At 29.0% G+C, this 24386-nt stretch overlaps 2 protein-coding genes across 2 annotated transcripts; both read right to left on the bottom strand.

Annotated features, from left to right (window-relative positions):
- Window positions 1–5827: 5827 nt before the first annotated feature.
- Window positions 5828–14847, bottom strand: LOC123270701. The gene is made up of 5 exons (XM_044736861.1): window positions 14700–14847; window positions 14259–14519; window positions 11995–12195; window positions 9710–9865; window positions 5828–6120 (listed from the first exon to the last, which is right to left on the bottom strand). Exons 1-5 carry the CDS (start codon window positions 14742–14744, stop codon window positions 5947–5949), a joined length of 837 nt encoding a protein of 278 aa, XP_044592796.1. The 5' UTR covers window positions 14745–14847; the 3' UTR covers window positions 5828–5946.
- Window positions 14848–18069: 3222 nt separating this feature from the next.
- LOC123270759 lies at window positions 18070–23964 on the bottom strand. Its single transcript, XM_044736907.1, has 5 exons — window positions 23741–23964; window positions 21861–22133; window positions 21606–21800; window positions 18397–18561; window positions 18070–18322 (listed from the first exon to the last, which is right to left on the bottom strand). The coding sequence occupies exons 1-5, from the start codon at window positions 23795–23797 to the stop codon at window positions 18149–18151; spliced, it is 864 nt and encodes a 287-aa protein (XP_044592842.1). The 5' UTR covers window positions 23798–23964; the 3' UTR covers window positions 18070–18148.
- Window positions 23965–24386: the final 422 nt, after the last annotated feature.

The following is a 24386-nucleotide window of genomic DNA, read 5'->3' as shown; positions in this document are numbered from 1 at the left end:
TTTTTTTTGTATGATACATAGTAATCATCTTAAAAAATTCTGAAATTTTTAGAAGGGTGTTTTTTTTTTTCAAAAATATCAATTTTTGAATTTCAAAAAAAAATTTTTTTTTTTTTTGCAACTTCTAAAATAGGTGAAGTTATGCAGATACATAGTATTGTAAATTTGAGGATTAAAACTTGAATGCATCACGTGGAAATATTGAGTAATAAATTAATTTCAATTTTTTTTTTATTTTCCATGCGTTAAGGATGACTTTGAGATCATGTCAAAAAAATAAAAAAAAGTTGAAATTAATTTATTATTCAATATTTCCACGTGATGAATTCAAATTGTCATCCTCAAAATTACAATACTATGTATCTGCATAACTTCACCTGTTTTATAAGTTGCAAAAAACGAAAAAAAATTTTTGCTCGACGGGCAGAAAGCGTCAACTTTCGGCCCGCTGCGCTAAACAAAGTTGCCCCTTTCTGCCTTCGTCGAACAAAAAAATAGTATACACTCCACGAGAAGTAAATAAGAAAGCCTCAGATCACATGTTTGTTGACCTCGGCTTCGCCTCGGCCAACAATTACATGTGATCTGAGACATTTCTTACTTTACTTCCCTAGGTGTGTAATATACTATTTTTCTTTATTCACGGCCGAAAGCACGTACTTGCTACTTCTGTTGGGAATCAGAAAGACCGACATTTATGCTTTGGTAGGGGCGCGCATGCGCGCTGCTCTAGTGCGCTGGAAGAAACTAGTTGTGCACTGAATTGATGTACGAGGCAGCGAAAAAAAGTATTCACCAGAGCTGACGCGGTTTATTGTGCACTCAGGCCAAACCTTAAAATTGCTTTTGTGGGTTCTTATGTCGTTGTGTGTTGAAATTTATAATCTAAAAAATTATATCGAGTGAAAAATAATAAAAATTTTAAAAAATGAATGCGTTATCATCATCAAAAGGAAATTTTAAGGAATTTCGATACGGAAGCTAATCTAATTATAAGAACAGATACGTTACCTAAAAAGTCTGCAGATAAATATTTACACAGAAAGAAAGGTTCACTTGAACCAAGAAAATATTTTTCTTCCTAATTATTTTCTTGACACAAGAAATTTCACTTATTCCAACAAAATTAATTCCCTTGCTTCAAGAAATACGTGTCTTGATCCAAGACAATTTATTTAAATCAAGAAAATTTTCTTGTTTTGAGAAAATTTCTCTCTTGTTCCAAAAAATTAAGTTCTTGACAGAAGTAAATTTTCTTGTCTTGAGAAAATTTTTCTTTTGCTCCAAAAATTAAATATCTTAATAATAAATTTTCATTAATATTTTTATTGACGAACATGTCAAATGGGAAGATCAAATAATATTGAATCATTTTTTTTCATTCATTATTAATAATTTTTATAATTCTTATAGTTCATTTACTGGTAATAGTTGTGATGAAAAAGAAAATATGCAATAATTAATTAAAAATAGTTGACAAATTACTCGAAATAATTAAAATTCTGATAAAATTAATGATTTTAATGTATTTGAGTAATCAAAAATTAACAAAAATAAGACTATTCAATTGAATTAATTTAATTTTAAAAAGTTACTATTATTTTTGTCTATTTAGATGAAGTCGATGCCCGCCCCCAACCAGCCGCACTCGCTTCGCTCGTGCCGCAAATGTCGGGCGGGCATCGACAACATACTAAGAACATTTAACTGTAACGTTAATTGATTTGTAAGTCAGCGTACTTTCGGCCGAAAATAAAGAAATAGTATATTACACACCTGTGGCAAGAAAATGAGAAATGTCTCAGAACACATATATGTTGCCCGAGGCGAAGCCGAGGTCGACATATATGTGATCTGAGATATTTATTATTTTCCTGCCATAGGTTTGTATACTATTTTTCTGTCCGACAGAGGCGGAAAGCGGTAATTTCGTTTAGCGCAGCGGGCCGAAAGTTGCCACTTTCCGCCTGGAGGGCAGAAAAATAGTATACACCACACGGGCAGAAAGTTTGAGAGCCCTGAACTGCGCGCCATGATCTGCGCACAGTGCAGGAATCTCAAACTTTCTGCCCTTGTAGTGTAATATACTATTTCGAAATTCAAAAATTGATATTTTTGAAAAAAAACACCCTTCTAAAAATTTCAGAATTTTTTAAAATGATTACTATGTATTATACAAAAAGGATTGAGCTAAAATTTTAACTTCGATCGTCATTTTTAACAATTTTCAAAAATTCAAAATTTGACAAATATTGTCTTTATTGTTTTGAAAATTTTTTTTCAATAACCTTAAGTGTCCCCTTTTAAACAAAAAAAGCTCATTTTTATATCTACAATAGTGTTCGAGATTTCATTTTAACACCGCTTTTTTTACAGTGCAGTGTAAGAATTGTTTATTCAGAATTATTCTTATTAATATTAATATTCGTATTTTTAAAATTTATTCTCAATAACTTCTAATTATTTGTATAAACAGTAAAACTTTTAAAAATTAAAAAAAATTTTTTTAATTCAATGTTTTTTTTTAATTTTCGTTTTCTTGGAATTTTCTGCGGATTTATTTAGAAAAATAAATCCGGGTGAGTAATTACATATTTTAAAAGGAATTTCCTGATCTATAAAATACAATAATTAAAATATATCATTCTTTTTATTATAAATAAAAAAATAAATACAACCTTCGTAAAAAAATTCTTAATCAAAAAAAAATTAATTACAATTTTCTGTACAAAACATATAAATAATGATCTGTAGGTATAGAAAGTCGTCTTTGAAACGGCTTATATTTTATCGGATAAGGGTCAAAATAAAATTCCATTGTCACACCTCCAAATGAATTTAAAAAAACTCCTCCAGCCACTGAATAAACCATCAATATCAAAAGAATAATCCACAATCTCTCTTTTCGGCTTTTCATTTTTTTTTATTTTAAACTTTTCCACCTGCAATAAAATAAACAGCTTTTAAATCCGAGTATTTTTCCTAAACTACTTCTAAGTCATTAAAGACAATACTTACACTTGTACTTAAGTAAAGTATATTTAATTATAGAAACAATCGAATAAAAGTTATCTTTCATTTAATGATCCAGCAATTAAAGACATACTTCTTAATATCCACCAAAAAATATCACGTAATTTTTATTTTTTTAGGTCTTTACTCTAGTCAACTAATTAAATGACTGACTATTTCTAACGCAAAACTCATTTTTATACTTTTATTAAAAGTTTATGAGTGCTTCTCTGATTTAATGTCATTCTCATGGCTATCAAATCTGATACTGATTCAGAATTACCGTCTTATAATCATTAATGATTAATTACTAATAATTGAGTTGTTAATTGCACGACTCATGATGCGAAGCATCAGAGAGTGCTTTACGATCGAATAATTTTTTTCGCCTCCGCGTGTAAAAAAAAATTGTCCCAAAAATGTCCCAAGCGTGGGACATCCAAACGTGACACAATTTGGGACAATTTTAGGACATCTTAAAAAAAATTAAAAATTTAAAAATAGTGCGTTTAAGTAATTTTTCCTCGATTTGAGGTATTTTTTTGAAGATTTTCAGAAGACTTCACAATTTCATGACAATTTTACTACAATTTTAAACGGTTTTTAAATGATTTTGAAGAAGATAATTTATTTTTGCACAGCTGTAGATTTGTCTAGAAATTAATGAATGAAACATTTATTGACCATTTTTGGGACAATTTTAGGACATTTTTGGGACAATTTTAGGATATTTTTGGAACATTTTTTTAATATTTTTAGGACAATTTTGAACGTTTTTCAAATAATTAAAAAAAAAAAAAACAATTTATTTTTGCACGGTTGTAGATTTGTCCTAAAATTAATAGATGAAAAATTTTAGGACATTTTTGGGACAGATTTAGGACATTTTTGGGACAATTTTAAGACATTTTTGGGAAAACTTTAGGACAATTTTAGGACATTTTCTGAATATTTTTTAAATATTTTTAGGACAATTTTGAACGTTTTTCAAATAATTAAAAAAAAAAACGTCGTGAAAAAGTTCTAAAAATTTTCGAATTTTGTTGTAGAAACATTACAGAATTGTCCCAAAAATGTCCTAAAATTGTCCCAAAAATGTCCTAAAATTGTCCCAAAAATGTCCTAAAGTTGTCCCAAAAATTTCCTAAAATTTTTCATCTATTAATTTTAGTACAAATCTACAAGCGTGTAAAAATAAATTATCTTTCTTGAAATCGGTCAAAAGTGTCGTGAAATAGTTCTAAAAATGTTCAAAGTTTGTTGTAGAAACATTACAGAATTGTCCCAAAAATGTCCTAAAATTGTCCCAAAAATGTTCAATAAATGTTTCATCCATTAATTTCTAGACAAATCTACAGCTGTGCAAAAATAAATTATCTTCTTCAAAATCATTTAAAAACCGTTTGAAATTGTTGTAAAATTGTCATGAAATTGTGAAGTCTTCTGAAAATCTTCAAAAAAATACCTAAAATCGACGAAAAATTACTTAAACGCACTATTTTAAAATTTTTAATTTTTTTTTGAGATGTCCCAAAATTGTTCCAAAAATGTCCCAAATTGTGTCACGTTTGGATGTCCCACGCTTGGGACATTTTTGGGACAATTTTTTTTTTACACGGGTCATTTTGGCGGCTATTTTTATTATTATAGCCTCGTTAGTTCACGGAATCAAGATATTTTGCATACTATTGTCGAGATAATTTAATGGAGATTAATTTGATACTTTTTAAAAATTGATTTACTGCAATAGAATTGGAAAAAAAAACACCAAAATAGGTCAAAAAATTTTCCTGTCCGTCATGTGTGAAACCCGGAAACACTGTAACTTGTGAAAAAATCCATTATTTGAGTTAAATTTTTTTTTTTTTAATTCTAATCGACGATTGTAGGTCACTGAATGCGAATGATTAATTAATTCAGTGTCGTTTAATTGCAATTAATAAAAAACGAAAACTATAAGATTGTGTATCTATATATATCTATGTAAAATTAACATGGATGGTGATATATCTATATCTATAGATATTATGTATATTTTATTCCACCAGGGGCGCTTGTGCAGTACCTTCCTACTACAGCTGTTTTTTCGGCAATTAATTTTGAACGACTTAAGTTTTTTTTTTTTTTTTTTTTTATATTTCATAATTAAATGAGCATTATGAGTCGTGCACTTTTGGATTGTCCAAACTTTTTTTTATTTCGTTTTAGTTTTCGATAAAAGAAATTTCTAATTCTTATCAAAAGTTTAAAATTATAAATATCTTTTTTTTTTTCAAGGTAATTGCTGGTCAATTTTGTTTTATTTTTTAAAGTTAATTGTTTGAAATTTTTATCAAAAATTTTATTGTAAATTCAAAATAAATTTTTATAGCAAAAATTTTTTATTAAAAATTAAACAAAATTTTCGATTAAAATTTAAATAAAATTTTTTATTTAGAATTTTTAAAAAATTTCATATTAAAAATTTTGAAAAAATTTTTTATGAAAAATTAAATAAAATTTTTTTTGGTTAAAATTTAGAAAATTTTTTAATTACAAAAATTAAAACAAAAATTTGTCACTAAAAATTAAAAAAAAATTTTTTATTGATAATTTTGAAAAAATTTTTTATGAAAAATAAAATAAAATTTTTTTTGTTTAAAATTTAGAAAATTTTTTAATTATAAAAATTAAAACAAAAATTTGACACTAAAAATTGAAAAAAATTTTAATAATAAAAACTATGATATTAAAAATTGAAAAAATTTTAATAATCAAAAAAAAATTTTTTTTCTTAATTATTCTTAAAAATTGTTAATAAAATTGCACAGTTATATTCTTATCGAACAATTTTTTATTAATCACCAAAATTTATTACATTAAAATGATTTTCCTTAAAACAAAATCACTAAATTTGTATCTAATTAAAATCAACAAACATAAATAATAAAACAATTATTTTCCGCAGTGTAAATTTTCAGACACTGTCCACTCGAGCGTAAGCTCCAAAAAAACGTCCGGTTCCATCAAAGAATTGATTTGTACATTCATTTCGTAATTGCCACATTGCAGAGGATCATCTGATATCAAAGTTATGGGGTTGTTGGATTTGACTACCACAGAAGTTCCCTTCAATAAAAAAAAAAAAAAAAATTAGAAACACGGTAGACCCTGAAGGCCATTCGTGCAACTTCCCGCTAATTCCATACCTACACGGTGAGAAATTTCTGTAGAAATTTACTATGCATACATAATAAGACTGAACCTTAATGACTCAATTCAAAATATTACCATAAAAATTTAAGAATATCATATTGTACCAATCAATATTTACTAGGGACCATAGTAAATTTCACCATGCAACTGTTACATAAACATATATAAAAAATTTTCGTAAACTGACAGAACAAAAACTGTTAGTGTGCTTAAAACTTTTCATTATAGTTCCATAGTAAAATTTCTGTTGCTCAGTCGACAATAAAAATTTATAAAAAAGTTTCACATTTAGTCACGTGTGCTCGGTTTAAATTTAAAATTGTGACTATGAAATTTTCAAATGTCCCATAGTAAACGTATGCGCGTCAGTCGCGACGCGCGCTCTTTCATTTTTTCGTCCTGCTTTGTTTTGTCAACATAAGTCTACAGACGCTATCAGTAGTGGTTAACGGTGTTATGAAAATTGCAATAAACATTAAGTTTTAAATAAATATTAGTTTATAAATCCATCAACACATGAATAGTTAATGGAAATTTGTAAGATTCATAAATAATAAAATATTTAATAATTTACCGTGAAAAATTAAAATGAAAACAAACATTTGATGGTTAACCTGCAACCGACACTTCTAATAATAATAAAAATAATTTAAAAGTTATAAAATGTGTTTATAATTATACATAATAAAATTAAATGCCAAAATAAATCCTACGTTCATTGTTAAAAATGAAAAAAAAATAAAAACTATATTTTAAAAAATATTTTTAAAAATTATTGCAAACAAAAAATTTTGATTGGTTTGATATTTTTTGATTGCTAAAAACATTTTTACTCTAAAATTTTTTATTTTTTACAAACGTTTTCTTATTTTTTTTGCTATAGTACATTCGGAAATTTAAATTATTGCATATTTCATTTTACTATGGTACATTTCAATTTCTACCATTTACTATGTCTGATTTCATTTGTTTCGGAAATTACTATGGGCCATTGTAAAATTTTATTCTGAGTCAATAAGGTTCACTAGTAATATGCACCATTGTAATATCTAAAATCCATGCAGAATAAAAAATAATGGAAATTTCTCACCGTGTAGGTGCATAAAACTACACTAATGACGTTTTTGAGCTCTTCGAGCTCAAAAATACAATTTCTGTGTTATTTTGATCTCTTCGAGCTTTAAAATCTGATAAAAGTATCATAGAACAATATTTTTTAAATTTTCAAACCGCACTAACTTTTAAATGAATCAACCGATTTTCACGCGGTTGGCAGTATTTGATGCAATTTTTCTAGTTTCATGACGAATCTTCAAGTTTGAATTGATAAAACTAGGAAATTTGGAGTAATTCCAAAAAAACACTTTTTTTGGTTTTCTTTCGTTCATGATATTTCTTGAACGAATTGACCAATTTTGACCGGCTTGACGGCAATCGACGTAATTTTTTCATGCTAATAGCTGATTAGTTTTTGAAATCGATCAGTGCAGCCGTTTAAAAGTTATTCCAAAAAATTTCGGAGTTATGTTAAAAAAAACACTTGTTTCCAAATATTTTATCGAGGATATCTCTCGAACCAATCAACCGATTTCCACGTTTTTGGCGGCGATCGACGCGGTTTTTTAAGTTCCGGAATTATTCTACATCATCAAAAACGATCCGAGAAGAAATGACGAAGTTATGTCAAAAAAACACTTTTTTCTGTTTTCTTTCGTTCACGATATCTCTCGAACGAATCAGCCGATTTTGACCGGATTAGCGACGATCGGCGTGGTTTTTCAAGCTTAAAGGCGGATTAGTTTTTGAAGTTGATCGATAGAGCCGTTTAAAAGATATTCCAAAAAAACCACTTTCAAAAATGATTTTTTTCTTATTTTTTTTGAGATTTTTCAAAATTTCTCAAAATCTATCGGTCCGAATCGGTTGAAATTCTCAGAAAATCTAAGTTTTAGGGAACTCTTTAGAAGACCGTTTAGTACGTTCCGATCAGTTCAGTCGTTCAAAAGTTATAAGCGAGTCACATAGTCACACACACACACACATACATACACGCAGAAAAAAATTTTGTTAAGATAACCTAAGACATGTTGTGGTAACAAATGAATTTGTTAACATAGGGATAACAAATTATAAGTTGAAATAACAAAATTTAGGTTATAACAAAGTTATTGATATGTTATAACAACGATAGAGTTTTGTTACGATAGCAAAATCTTTAAGTTGATTCGACAAAATACTTTAGTTTGTATAACAAATTTTTTTGTTGGAACATCAAAATTATGCTATTAAAATAACAAAGAGAATTTGTTCGAGTAACAAAGACAATTTGTTAAAGTAATCAAAAGAATACATAATTTAAAAATATTATGTAATCAACTATAGCTGATTTGGAAAATATTTTAGCAACAATAGTATATTACACCCCTTGGGAAGGAAAATTAGAAAAGCCTCAGATCACATGTAATTGTTGGCCGAGGCGAAGCCGAGGTCAACAAACATGTGATCTGAGGTTTTCTTTTTTACTTCCCAAGGGCTGTATAATATTTTTTGTCCGAGGAAGGAGGAAAGCGGCAACTTTGTTTAGCGCAGTGAGACCAAAGTTGCCACTTTCCGCCCAGAGGGCAAAAAAATCTTTTTCTGCCCTCCAGGCGGAAAGTGGCAACTTTCGGCCCGCTGCGCTAAACGAAATTGCCGCTTTCCGCCTCTGTCGGACAGAAAAATAGTATACAAACCTATGGCAGGAAAATAATAAATATCTCAGATCACATATATGTCGACCTCGGCTTCGCCTCGGGCAACATATATGTGTTCTGAGACATTTCTCATTTTCTTGCCACAGGTGTGTAATATACTATTTCTCCCCTCCGGGCGGAAAGCGTCAATTTTCCGCCCGCTGCGCTAAATGAAAATGCCGCTTTTCGCCTCCGTCGAGGAGAAAAATAGTATTCTCACCACGGGCAGGAAATAAGAAAGCCTCAGATCACATGTTTGTCGACCTCGGCTTCGCCTCGGTCAACAATTACATGTAATCTGAGACAATTCTTATTTTCCTGTCCTAGGTAAGAAAAATACTATTGTTATTGCAAAAAAAAAACATTTTGTAACAGCGAAAAATTCATTTTGTGACAGCAACAAAATGATTTTGTTGGGACAACAAACTGATTTTTTGAATTAACAAATTGGTTTGTAAGTACAACTTGAAACACTTTGTTAATGCAACTAATAGATTTGTTGCTATAACTACACTCATTTGTTACCAGAACAAATTTTTTAGTTATCCCGTCTTTTGTTATTTCAACAAAATCATTTTATGCGTGTACAGACATAGTGACAACCTCGCGGGGATAGTCAGGGAAGCTTCCTGTGACCTTCAAACGTCGAGATCTGATAAACTCGATTTTTGCAAAACGGGGTAAAAATAATAACTTCCCGATTTTTGAAAATCTGAGATTTTCTTAGCGGGAAGTTAAAAACCAATTACGTGAAGAAAATAGTTGAATACTTTTTTAATTGGGCAACTTTGTCGCTCAAACATAATCAGGCTTAATATTGGTCCTACAATGTCTTTCATCATCCCATCTTCAAAAGGTCTGCAAAGGTTATCTTCTGGTCCAAATGTTTGGACGGATTCGTCGTTGATTTTTAATTCGCCACTTATCTAAATCAAATATTTTATTTATTAAAAAAAAAATAATAATAATTTTGAACAATAGTATCTTATAGAAAATAAAATTCCTTTTCAAATGAGTACTTACACGCCTAAAATTATTTTAAAATATCAATTCGCGGAAAACCGCGAAAATCCACGAATTAAAAAAAAAAAATTTTTTTTTTAATTTTTATGCGTTTTAATTTTTAGATAATTCTTTAGAAGAAATTTTAGATAAATTTTGATAGATAATAATAATAATAACTAGCAGCCTTGCAGTCACTATGTGACTACTGTGACTTGTGAACGATAAATAAATAAAATTTTGGTTTATTAAATAATGACTTTTATTAAATTGCACTGTACTTTCTTAAATATTGACGTTTTTAAAGATATAAGCTCATCCCGATATTTCACTCATCAAGAGCTTTCATTTGAGTACCCACATGCATTTTTATATATTTTTCATATCTACATATATATAATATATATATTTTAAAGATATAAGCTCATCTCGATGTTAGACTCATCAAGAGCTTTTATTTGAGTACCAACATGCATTTTTGATATATTTTTCATATATACATATATACAAATATATAAATATATGAAAAATTGATGTGGATACTTAAATGAAAGGTCTTGATGAGTGTAACATCGGAATGAGCTTATATCTTTAAAAATGTCAATAGTTCACAAAATACAAGGTCATTTCTTCATTAATGAAAATTAATTTAGCATATATTTAATAATTTTAAAAAATTTGTAACAATTAAATAATGGGAAAAATAATTTTAAAAAAATACAATTTTTTTAAAAATAATTTTTTTTTTTTAATTTAATAACATTTTAAATTTTGATATATTTTTCATATATAAATATATATAATATATATATTGAAGATATAAGCTCATCTCGATGTTACACTCATCAAGAGCTTTCATTTGAGTACCCATATGCATTTTTGATATATTTTTCGTATATACATATATATAAATATATAAATAGATGAAAAATTGATGTGGGTACTTAAATGAAAGGTCTTGATGAGTGTAACATCGGAATGAGCTTATATCTTTAAAAATGTCAATAGTTCACAAGATACAAGGTCATTTCTTAATTAATGAAAATTAATGTAGCATATATTTAATAATTTTAAAAAATTTGTAACAATTAAATAATGGGAAAAAAAATAAAAAAAAAAATGCAATTTTTTTAAAAATAATTTTTTTTTTTAATTTAATAACATTTTAAATTTTGACATATTTTTCATATATAAATATATATAATATATATTTTGAAAATATAAGCTCATCCCGATGTTAGACTCATCAAGAGCTTTCATTTGACCACCAACATGCATTTTTGATATATTTTTCATATATACATATATATATATATATATATATAAATATATAAATATATGAAAAATTGATGTGGGTACTCAAATGATAGGTCTTGATGAGTGTAACATCGGAATGAGCTTATATCGTTAAAAATGTCAATAGTTCACGAAATACAAGGTCATTTCTTCTTTTTCTTAAAATATCGATTTGCGAAAAATCGCGAAAAAATCCGCAAATTAGAAAAAAAAAATTATTTTTATGAATTTTTTTGTAATTTTCATACGTTTTAATTTTTATACAATTCTTTAGAAGTAATTTTAGATGAATTTTTATAAATCATAATAATAATAATAATAATAATAATAACTAGCAGCCTTGCAGCACTTTCTTAACTATTGACGTTTTTAAAGATATAAGCGCATCCCGATATTACACTTATCAAGAGCTTTCATTTGAGTACCCACATGCCTTTTCATATATTTTTCATATATACATATATATAATATATATAAATATATGAAAAATTGATGTGGGTACTCAAATGAAAGGTCTCGATGAGTGTAACATCGGGATGAGCTTATATCTTTAAAAATGTCAATAGTTCACGAAATACAAGGTCATTTTTTCTTCTTCTTAAAATATCAATACGCGAAAAATCGCGAGAAAATCCGCAAATTAGAAAAAAAATTTTTTTTATAATTTTCATATTTCAGTTTTCATATAATCCATTAGAAAAAATTTTAAATAAATTTTTATAAGTAATAATAACAATAATAATAATTTTAAACTTACAAGATTCAGTGAATTTTTCCGAGTGATATTTTTCAAGAAATTCATTTTAAATTCCCCAGAAGACGTATCTTTAAATTTAATATAACTGTTTTCAGAATTATACTGATGCTCAGTGATTTTAATATTAAGCATGTAAAGTATTGTCCGTTCTAACTTTACTGTCTCATTGCTTCCGTTTTCTATGCACTCTAATCCGTCAATCTTAAAAAACAATCATTATTAATAAAAAAAAAACAATTTGAATAAATATTAAATAAAAAATTAAATTAAATAAATATTAACTAAAAAAAAAAACAATTTAAATAAATATTAATTAAAAAAAACAAATTAAATAAATATTAAATAAGAAATTTAATAAAATAAATATTAATTACAAAAATAAATTAACTAAATATTAATTAAAAAATTAAATTAAATAAATATTAATTAAAAAAAAATCAAATTAAATAAATATTAATTAACAAAACAAATTAAATAAAAAATTGAATAAAATAAATATTAATTACGAAATTAAATTAAATAAATATTGATTAAAAAAAACAAAAAGAAATTAAATCAATATTAATTAAAAAAAATAAATTAAATAAATATTAATTAAAAAAAAATAATTTAAATAAATATTAATTACAAAAATAAATTAACTAAATATTAATTAAAAAATTAAATTAAATAAATATTAATTAAAGACACCAAATAAAATACTAAAAAAGTTTGGAAAATCCAAAAGTGCACGCCTCATAACGCTCATTCATTTTTTAAGAAAAAATAAATTGTGGAACTGATAAGAAAAAATAAAATTATAATTAAGTAATTTCTTACAGAGTATTTTTTTTTTTTTAAATATCAGCGCCCTTTTTTCTTGTTATATGCGCACGCAGTCTAAAAAAATCTAGCTTTATCAAGTGGCGCCATAGTTTTCACGTGACAAATAAGAAAAATTCGTTTGTCTTTGTACGGTTATATCGTAATAAATTTTAATGAAAATTCAATTTAAAAAAAAAATACGTAAACTAGGCTACTGATATGAAATACGGACCCAGTTCATCGCATTCGTAAACTAATAAAAAAGGTCCGGTCTTGAAATATCAATTTGTTCGGGAGTAATCATTGGTACATCCAAAATGGGGTGACATCCGGACGTCCACGTAAAATTTTTTTCAAAACGTTTTTTAACTTCCCGCTAAGAAAATTGAAAATTTTCAAAAATCGGGAAGTTATTGGTTTTACCCCGTTTTTCGAAAATCAAGTTTTCATCAGATCTCGACGTTTTGAGGTCCTAGGAAGCTTTCCTGACTATTCCCGCGAGGGTGTCACTATGTCTGTATGTATGTGTGTGTGTGTGTGTGTGTGTGTGTGTGTGTGTGTAAGTATGTAAACCTCTTATAACTTTTGAACGGTTGAACCGATTTTATCGCGGTTGGTGCCATTCGAAAGGGCTTCGCCAAACTTAGATTTTCTGTTGATTTGAACCGATTCGGACCGATAGATTTTGAGAAATTTGGAGAAATCTAAAAAAAAGTAGGAAAAAAAATTTTTTCTGAAGTGGTTTTTTTGGGATAACTTTCAAACGGCTCAACCGATCGATTCCAAAAACTAATCAGCTCTTAACCTTGAACAACCACGTCGATCGCCGCCAATCCGGTCAAAATCGGTTGATTCGTTCGAGAGATATCGTGAACGAAAGAAAACAGAAAAAAGTGTTTTTTCAGAGTTACTCCGAAATTTCTAGTTTGACCAATTGAAACTTAGAAATTATTTATAAGGCTTAAAAAACTACGTAGAATGCCGCCAACCGCGTAAAAATCGGTTCATTCATTCAAAAGTTATTGCGGTATGAACATTCAAAAAATAGTGTTCCATGAAACTTCTATCAGACTTTTGAGCTCAAAGAGCTCAAAAGCATAGAAAAGGTATCTTTTTGAGCTCGGAGAGCTTAAAACAACACACAGATTGTACTTTTGAGCTCGAAGAGCTTAAAAAAGCGGCCAGGTATTAACGGAATTAGCGGGAAGTTGCAGGGATGGCCTTTAGGGTCAACCGTTTTCCTAATTTTTTTTTCAAAATAGCAACATGAAATGATTTTAGAAAGTAAAAGATGGTTTAATTTAAGTGTTTTCTCCGTGTACATCTACTTATATTATTGTATAAGTGTAATATGGTTGTGATAGAGACATTTAAAGATCACAAAATTGCTTGACCTTGACGAGTCGAGTATAAAGCACAACCTCACGCGCTTCGCGCTATGAGGCGTGCAAAAATCTTACCAAAACAGAACCAGAAGGAATAATCATCTCATTATCACTCGAAATATTAGGTACTGATTGTTGATCATTAAACCCAGGAACATCTCCAAAATAAGGAATATCTGGAGGCCCTAGTGCAAGATTTCCCATAATTGGCATTTTTTTTAAGCAATCACAAGGTGGATAGTCTTCATCTAGCATTACTCCATTTTCGCATAAATGTCCGACTTTTCCTTGAATATCCCAATCAGCGTGTATTCCTATTCCCGTCGATACTGTACTCTAATAAAATGATATTATCAATTATTTTATTTTTTTCAACAAAAAAAAAATAAAAATAAACTTAAATAATTTTAAAGAAATTTAACTCGATTTTTTTCAACTAAAAAATTTTTTTTGATTTAAACTAATTTTTTTTTTTTAGTGCAATTATTGATTTTTTATTTAAAAAAATTTACTTACCTCCACTGCAATGAGCAGCAAAATTTTTAGGAGCAAAGACCTCATTTTATTTGATTTTATTTTTAAAAAAACAATCTAATGAAATACTTTAGAAATAGAACGTCGCTTTCTTGGCTCGAAACACTGGACACATACGTCAGTGTTACGGTTAATTACCGCATTATCAATTTTGAAGCGCAATTATTTTTATCGCTTATTTGTTTGCCAAGGTAGCTTGTGGTTATTGTCTAGCTAGAATAATTATTTTATAATTCTATCAAGTAAGAAAATTTGCAATTGAAGTATTTTAGGAGCATTCTATGCGAATTGGAAAAATGACAAAAATCTTTAAATTTCTCTAATTCATTCTAATTTAGTCCTAATTTATTATTAAAAGTTTATATTTTACTAATTTGTAAAGAAAATTTTTTTTAATCAATAAGAAAATCGATTTTTCTCTTCTAGAAACTTTTCAGCCGTACTAACTTCTATCCGGGTTAAATGTTGTTTTAATAGTTTTAACAACAAATTCATTCTATCTTTGTTATTAACTAACATAGTTATTATTATAGTCTTAAGAACAAATTTTGTTTATGTTCGTTATTAATTAACACCTAAGTTTATCAAGATCGTGTTATCAGCATGCTGAATCCTTTATTAGTGTTTTTTAATTAGTTTTTTTTAATTATCTTAAATAATTTATAGTTAAATATGTCCGAACAAAAACAGTTTCACTGTAAAAAAAATCGCGCCCACGTTCATAAGACTATTAAGAAAAAAAAATTTCTTATTTCTTTACAAAAAGATATAAAATAAAAAAATTAAAAAATCCAAGTAACCGATATGATTGTATTTGATTTTCGGAAATTAAAAAAAATTTTATTGTAAATTTGAAAATTAAAAAAAAAGTTTGGAATGTATTTAGTGTGCGCGGTTGCAAAATTTTAAAAAATTGAAATACGCAATGACGCACACCAAGTACGTTCCAAAATTTTTTTCTTAATTTTTAAATTTATAACAAAATTTTTTTTAATTTCCGAAAATCATAAACAATCATATCGGTTACTTGGATTTTTATTTTATTTTATATATTTTGTAAAGAAAAAAACAAATTTTTTTTTCTTAATAGTCTTATGAACGTGGACTTGGCGCGATTTTTTACAGTGAAACTGTTTTTGTTCGGATTTTAGTATTTTTTGTAATTATAATAAAAATTTACAATTGGTACCAACTTACTTAAATCTCGCGTTGGTTGCATTTTTTATAGCAAACTATCCTCTTGAAGCTACAGTTTATGTCGATGCAAGCTGTGAAATGTATTTTTTTAACTGTAGTTTCCCATCTATTGGAAGATTACCATGCATTCTCGAATTATTTAGTCTGTGGCATGTCACTTTTTACATAGAAAAAAAGTCAGGATCGAAATTTTTGAGCTTGCTATAGTTTGTGCTGATAAAATTTAATAATTTCAAGTCGATTAATTGTTATAATTGAATATAATTAATTGGTATCAGTAAAATAAAGTATGAATTACTGTTATAATATAAAATTTAGGAACAAGAAGTACCATAGAATTAAATAAAATTTTGCAACCTCGAAATACCGTTCTGCTTACAGTAAACATAGTCGGTAGTCTGGCGCTCCGTTTACAACGGATTTGAACGGAACTTGGCGCCAGATTCTACCAAATCTGTGGATAAACAATAATGTTTCTAAGGTTGAAATAATATAAAAGTCTTTTTAATAAACAACTTGATGTAGGCATTTTGTACTTGTCCCACCAGTCACAAATGCCTGTCCCACCAGTCACAATAAAAACAAATTTTTAACTTCCCGCTAAGAAAATTGAAAATTTTCAAAAATCGGGAAGTTATTGGTTTTACCCCGTTTTTCGAAAATCGAGTTTTCATCAGATCTCGACGTTTTGAGGTCCTAGAAAGCTTTCCTGACTATTCCCGCGAGGGTGTCACTATGTCTGTATGTATGTGTGTGTGTGTGTGTGTGTGTGTGTGTGTGTGTGTGTGTGTGTAAGTATGTAAACCTCTTATAACTTTTGAACGGTTGAACCGATTTCATCGCAGTTGGTGCCATTCGAAAGGGCTTCGCCAAACTTAGATTTTCTGTTAATTTGAACTGATTCGGATTGATAGATTTTGAGAAATTTTGAGAAATCTAAAAAAAAGTAGGAAAAAAAATTTTTTCTGAAGTGGTTTTTTTGGGATAACTTTTAAAGGGTTCAACCGATCGATTCCAAAAACTAATCAGCTCTCAACCTTGAAAAACCACGTCGATCGCCGCCAATCCGGTCAAAATCGGTTGATTTGTTCGAGAGATATCGTGAACGAAAGAAAACAGAAAAAAGTGTTTTTTCAGAGTTACTCCGAAATTTCTAGTTTGACCAATTGAAACTTAGAAATTATTTATAAGGCTTAAAAAACTGCGTAGAATGCCACCAACCGCGTAAAAATCGGTTCATTCATTCAAAAGTTATTGCGGTATGAACATTCAAAAAATAGTGTTCTACGAAACTTCTATCAGACTTTTGAGCTCAAAGAGCTCAAAAGCATAGAGAAAAGGTACCTTTTTGAGCTCGGAGAGCTTAAAACAACACACAGATTGTACTTTTGAGCTCGAAGAGCTCAAAAAAGCGGCCAGGTATTAACGGAATTAGCGGGAAGTTGCAGGGATGGCCTTTAGGGTCAACTGTTTTCCTAATTTTTTTAATTGTTTCTACGTAAACGGAAAAAAAATTTCGTTCTGGTAACTTAACTGTAGAGTTACCACAACTATACACAGTTTACTATTCGTTGTAGAGTTACAGTAACATAATGTTATTTAGTTCTGATAACTCAATGTTGTTATGTGTTATGTGTTGTTATGTTAACTCAACGGTATTAAAATGTACTCAATGAGTCCATTTTAACACCGCTTTTTTTTACAGTGTACTCACACACACACACACACACACACACACACACACACACACACACACACACACACACACACACACACACACACACACACACACATACACACACACATACATACAGACATAGTGACACCCTCGCGGGAATAGTCAGGAAAACTTTCCTAGGACCTCAAAACGTCGAGATCTGATGAAAACTCGATTTTCGAAAAATGGGGTAAAACCAATAACTTCCCGATTTTTGAAAATTTTCAATTTCCTTAGCGGGAAGTTAAAAAAATCCAAATTATTTATTTTTTTGAAATTTATTTTAATCATTAATAATTCTTAAAAAAAAATTTTTATATTTTTTTCAATTTATTATTTATATTGTTGTTTCGTTTTAAATTAAGCTATGGAAAAAAAAGTCAGTCTAAAATGTCGTAATAAAATTAAGTACACTTAAAATTAAATTGTTATCCTTTATTTAATTATACATCATTTATAAATATAAATACAATTCATTGAATTCCAAAGGAAATTTTTTTTTTTTTTTTTCGGTCAATTATCCAACGCAAGTACTACCAGCTTCCAAGTACCAATAAATTTTACCAATCCAATTTATTGTTGGAAGATCATCTAAATGAATTGAAAACTCAAGCACATACTGGCCACACTTTAGAGGCTTGTCAACTATCATAGTCAATGGAATTTTTTCGACAGTCGGGAAAGTGGAACCCTTCGTAAAAAAATTCACATTACATTTAGTAATAATTATTATAATAGTTATTCGTATTAATGTAAAATAAATACCTTGGGATAGTTGCAATTATTATCATTATGTAATAGAACTTGATCTACAATGCTCCACAATGCACGTTCCATCGAACCTTTTTCTAGCGATTCACCACACATTGTTCCCAAATTATCTTCGAATTTATAAACTTCTGTACTGTTCAATTTTACTATTAAATTTCTCTGCAAAAATTCTTATTATTATTATTATTATTATTATTATTATTATTATTATTATTATTGTGGCTGTTGTTATTATTATTATTTATGGAATATCATTTGTAATTGATAAATATTAAAAAAAGTCATTTTAGTCATAAGTACTTAGGCTACATTCGAAAATTCTCTACCTCTAGATACAAAATTAAGAAATGACCTTGTATCTTGAGAACTATTGACATTTTTAAAGATATAAGCTCACCCTGGCATTACATTCATCGAGACCTTTCATTTGAGTACCCACATCAATTTTTCACATATTTATATATATTATATATATATATGTATATATAAAAAATATATGAAAATGCATGTGGGTACTCAAATGAAAGCTCTTGATGAGTGTAACATCAAGATGAGCTTATATCTTTGAAAATATATATATTATATACTAGCGGTTTCCCGCCCGCTTCGCTGGGCGAATTGAAAAGGAAATAAATTAAATTTTATGTTTTATTTCTATTTATTTTTTTTCATATTTTCTATATCTCAAATTTCTTTTTTATATCTCATGTGTTTAGAAAATGCAATGCTTTTAATCTGTTACATTTTCGCAATTCCGTAATGAGAACAATTCATCAATTATGTGATCAGAAAAAATAAAATGTATGTAAAATTCTTAGTCCGTTGACTGAATAGCTATATGTAATGTTAAATTTTGGAAACGTTACAATGACTTTTTTGCCGCTGCCAAAGAGACGATTGTTGTAAGAAAATATCACTATAAAGTAAGAAAAATATTTAAATCCGTTGAACTTGGAGGCCATCCCGGTATTTGTCTGTTTCTCTTGAGATTCTATCAAATTTGATATTTGTAGGAACTGTATTTAAAGAATATGAATTTTTTGACAATTATCATTCCTGCACTCCTATGTGGGGGAGGAACTTCGTAAGATCCTATTCGAGATGATTTTTACATGACAAATAAACGATTCTTACCAAATTTACAGCTTTTAGAAGCTATATTTTGGAAATTAAGATTTTTTTTTGTCAACACCCACCCTCGCAATCCTTATTGGGTGTGATTCGTCGTTAAATCCGCTCTTAGATTATTTCTACACCACATGTAGAAGATTTTCACCAAATTTAGAGTCTATAAGAACTATATTTTACAAACGGGAAATTTTCATTATCAATGCCCCCGCAATCCCTTAACTGAAATAGACGTCATACACGAAGATTCTCACCGAATTTTGAGTCTGTAGAAGTTACAGTTTGGAAATGAAAATTTTAGATTTTAACACCCACCTCCGCAATTCCTATCGGAAGTAGACTTTATTGAAATCCATTTTGAGGTGATCTCTACATAAGAGATAAAAAATTTCTAACAAATTTAGAGTTTTTAGAAGCTATATTTTGAAAATTAAGATTTTTTATGGTTAACACTCACCCCCACGATCATTAATGGAGTTGATTCGTTGTAAAATCCATTATTAGATCATTTTTATATCACATATAGAAGACCTCTACTAAATTTGGAGTTTATAGGAGCTATAGCTTGGAAATTCAAAATTTTAATTGTTAACACCCACCCCCGCAAACTCCTGTGAGGTATCTTAAAATTCGTTCGTATATTATTTCTACATCTCTTAGCGAAAATTCCTACCCAATTGGAGTCTGTAGGAGCTATAGATTGAAAATTAAAAATTTTCATTGTTAATACCCACCCCCGCAACCCCCTGTGGGTTGAGATATCCTAAAATTCGTTTATAAATTATTTTTACATCACTTACAGAAAATTCCTACAAAATTTTGAGTCTGTAGGAGCTAGAAGTCGGAAATTTTTAATTTTCATTGTTAACGTCCACCCCCGCAATCCATATTGGGAGTAGATTATCGTAAAATCCGCTCTTAGATCATTTCTACGTCACATATAGGAGATTCCTACCAAATTTCAAGTCGCTACGTCTTATGGTTCCAGAGATATCGTGATGAGTCAATATATAGGTGGGAATCTCTTATATATATATATAGATATGTTTATATGAAAAATATATCAAAATGCATTTTATCATTTATCAAAAGCGTGAGGTGCATGGTGTCAATAATTATAAATATTTTATTGACAGATATGAGTAGAGTGATTATCATTTTGATAATATCTTAAAAAGCACCCCACGCTTTTTTTAAAATAAAATACATTTTTTTTATTTACACTATTATTAATTTATATTTATTGAAATTTTTAACACTATTCTTAATTTAAATTTATTTTCTATTTTTTAGTTTGGTTTTCTATAAAAAGCGTGTTTTTAGTTTTCTTAAACTATTATTTATTTTTTACTTTTTAGTTTGGTTTATTTATAAAAGCGTGATTTTTTAGTTTTTTTAAACTATTATTTGTTGATTATCAAAAATATTCAGGCGCGCAAATTACCCACGGAGAGTTACATACTGACATACTGACATACTGACATACAAGTGAAGCTAATAAAAAATAATTATTTATAAATATTATAAATACGGGGAATCAGAGTTCGATTTCGGAGAGCGAGCCTGAGAAACGGCTACCAGAACCAAGGAAGGCCGCAGGCGCGCAGATTACCCACGGAGAGTTACTGACATACTGACAAACTGACAAACAAACTGACATACAAGTGAAGCTAATATAAAGCGTGTAAAAATCCTATTTTTTAGGTAGATGTCTTTAAATATCTATTTGCTGTAGTCAGTCTCATATCGTTATTTGCAAAAATATAATAAAAAATAAATTTTAGGACATTACGGCCTTTTAATAACGTGTTTTTTTCAATATTCAAACAAGAAATCTACCTATCCATGTCGGGTGTAGCCGAATGGCACTTTTTTTCTCAATAATCCAACCCGTTTACAGCCAAAACATAAATTTTGAATAATCTCGCGTGAGATTAGGGGAGGGGGGAGGGAGTTGAGGAAAATCTTACGAAATCTCATCAAGGGGGGAGGGGGGGTTAAAAAATTCTCAAAAATGCCTTACGTAATTTATGGACGCCCCCTTATTATTATTAAATAATAATAACAATACTTACAATCTTAGGTGCATTATCAAGATTAATATCTACAATCGTTACTGGCAATGGAACCTCGGCCTCATAGTCCTCGTAATCAACAAATTTATTTGGTGTAGCTACACTTGACCAAGTATAATAAACGTGGAACCAATGAGTGTACCGACTTTCAACATCTTTAACCTCATTATTTTCTACGCATTTAACATTATGTAACTGCAAAAAAAATTACATCAATTTTTCCGCCAAAAACTTCTAAAAGTAAGAAAAAAATACATTGAAGCGTCCGAAGCCAAAAACTTCCAAGTCTTCTTCAGTTTGGTGAAGTGACGCGTAAGTGTTTACGCCATATTGATTGCTCTCGTTGTAATGGTAGACATTTTGGTACTTTCCCACTTGGACGGTCGATACAACTGACAATTTACTCAGGCAAGCACAGGAGACAACTTGATCGTCATCATTTTGATCATCCCCAGCACAAAGATGCTTCAATGACCCCGACAAGTCTAGTCGCGTTGAAACTTTCAGATGATTTCTGAAACTTTGAGCCTGAAAAAAAAAATTATAGAATAAAATAAAATTACTCATTTCTTTTTGCTTGACCCCCACCGGGAATCGAACCCTGAACCTCTCAATTGAGAGTTTAACAAGTCTAAAAGTAATTGTTCTGCCCTCCAGGCGGAAAGTGGCAACTTTCGGCCCGCTGCGCTAAACGAAATTGCCGCTTTCCGCCTCTGTCGGACAGAAAAATAGTATACAAACCTATGGCAGGAAAATAATAAATATCTCAGATCACATATATGTCGACCTCGGCTTCGCCTCGGGCAACATATATGTGTTCTGGAGACATTTCTCATTTTCTTGCCACAGGTGTGTAATATACTATTCTTTATTCACGGCCGAAAGCACGTACTTGATACTTCTGTTGGGAATCAGAAAGACCGTAATTGATGCTTTGGTAGGGGCGCGCATGCGCGCTGCTCTAGTGAGCTGGAAGAAACTAGTTGTGCACTGAATTGATGTACGAGGCAGCGAAAAAAAGTATTCACCAGAGCTGACGCGGTTTATTGTGCACTCAGGCCTAACCTTAAAATTGCTTTTGTAGGTTCTTATGTCGTTGTGTGCTGAAATTTATAATCTAAAAATTATATCGAGTGAAAAATAATTAAAATTTTAAAAAATGAATGCGTTATCATCATCAAAAGGAAATTTTAAGGAATTTCGATACGGAAGCTAATCTAATTATAAGAACAGATACGTTACCTAAAAAGTCTGCAGATAAATATTTACACAGAAAGAAAGGTTCACTTGAACCAAGAAAATATTTTTCTTCCTAATTATTTTCTTGACACAAGAAATTTCACTTATTCCAACAAAATTAATTCCCTTGCTTCAAGAAATACGTGTCTTGATCCAAGACAATTTATTTAAATCAAGAAAATTTTCTTGTTTTGAGAAAATTTCTCTCTTGTTCCAAAAAATTAAGTTCTTGACAGAAGTAAATTTTCTTGTCTTGAGAAAATTTTTCTTTTGCTCCAAAAAATTAAATATCTTAATAATAAATTTTCATTAATATTTTTATTGACGAACATGTCAAATGGGAAGATCAAATAATATTGAATCATTTTTTTTCATTCATTATTAATAATTTTTATAATTCTTATAGTTCATGTACTGGTAATAGTTGTGATGAAAAAGAAAATATGCAATAATTAATTAAAAATAGTTGACAAATTACTCGAAATAATTAAAATTCTGATAAAATTAATGATTTTAATGTATTTGAGTAATCAAAAATTAATAAAAATAAGACTATTCAATTGAATTAATTTAATTTTAAAAAGTTACTATTATTTTTGTCTATTTAGATGAAGTCGATGACCGCCCCCGACTAGCCGCACTCGCTTCACTCGTGCCGCAAATGACGGGTGGGCATCGACAACATACTAAGAACATTTAACTGTAACGTTAATTGATTTGTAAGTCAGCGTACTTTCGGCCGAAAATAAAGAAAAATAGTATACACCACACGGGCAGAAAGTTTGAGAGCCCTGAACTGCGCGCCATGATGCCCTCGGCTTCGCCTCGGGCATCATGGCGCACAGTGCAGGAATCTCAAACTTTCTGCCCTTGTAGTGTAATATACTAATACTTACTTCTGCTGTCAAAATGATGCCCAAAATATTTAATATTAAAATAAAATACTGAAACATTGTTTAAGTTTCTTTTATTTATTTTCGTCGTACAAAAAAAAAATTGTGACAATGTTTAGTGAACAAATACCGCGAGCGAACTTGGTAGTTAAATAATTGTCTCTAGATAAACCTCGTTATCGAGGCTTGTTACTAGTATTATCACAAGGTTAACATAATTAAATATTTGCAAGTTCTTGATTAATATTATTACAGTCAAATATTTAAAGAATAAAAATTAATTATTACTATAAAAAAATAAAAATGAAATTTATAATTTATAATTGCATTTTTAGATCTAGACTTTAAATTTAATTGGGTATTGTTTTGATTTGCACAGATTCCAAATGGACGGTGTGGCTTAATGTATACAGAATAAGCGAAAGGAAATTTAGTATAGACCGGATAGCTCAAATGGTAGAGTAGCCGACATGTCTTCGGAAGGTTCTGGGTTCGAACCCCAGTCCGAGCTATCTAATAATTTTTTCTCGCATATTCTATAAACTCACATTAAGATGATCCTCTCCACATTCCTTTCTCAATCCTTTCCTACCAATATCCTGTTACGTGAATGTGGAACGCTTCACGTAATAATTACCGTAATTTCTAT

Source organism: Cotesia glomerata, linkage group LG8 (genome assembly GCF_020080835.1).
Source record: "Cotesia glomerata isolate CgM1 linkage group LG8, MPM_Cglom_v2.3, whole genome shotgun sequence".
Classification (NCBI taxonomy): Eukaryota; Metazoa; Arthropoda; class Insecta; order Hymenoptera; family Braconidae; genus Cotesia; species Cotesia glomerata.
Note: the sequence above shows the minus strand (reverse complement) of the source record. Positions and strands in the feature narration are given on the sequence as shown.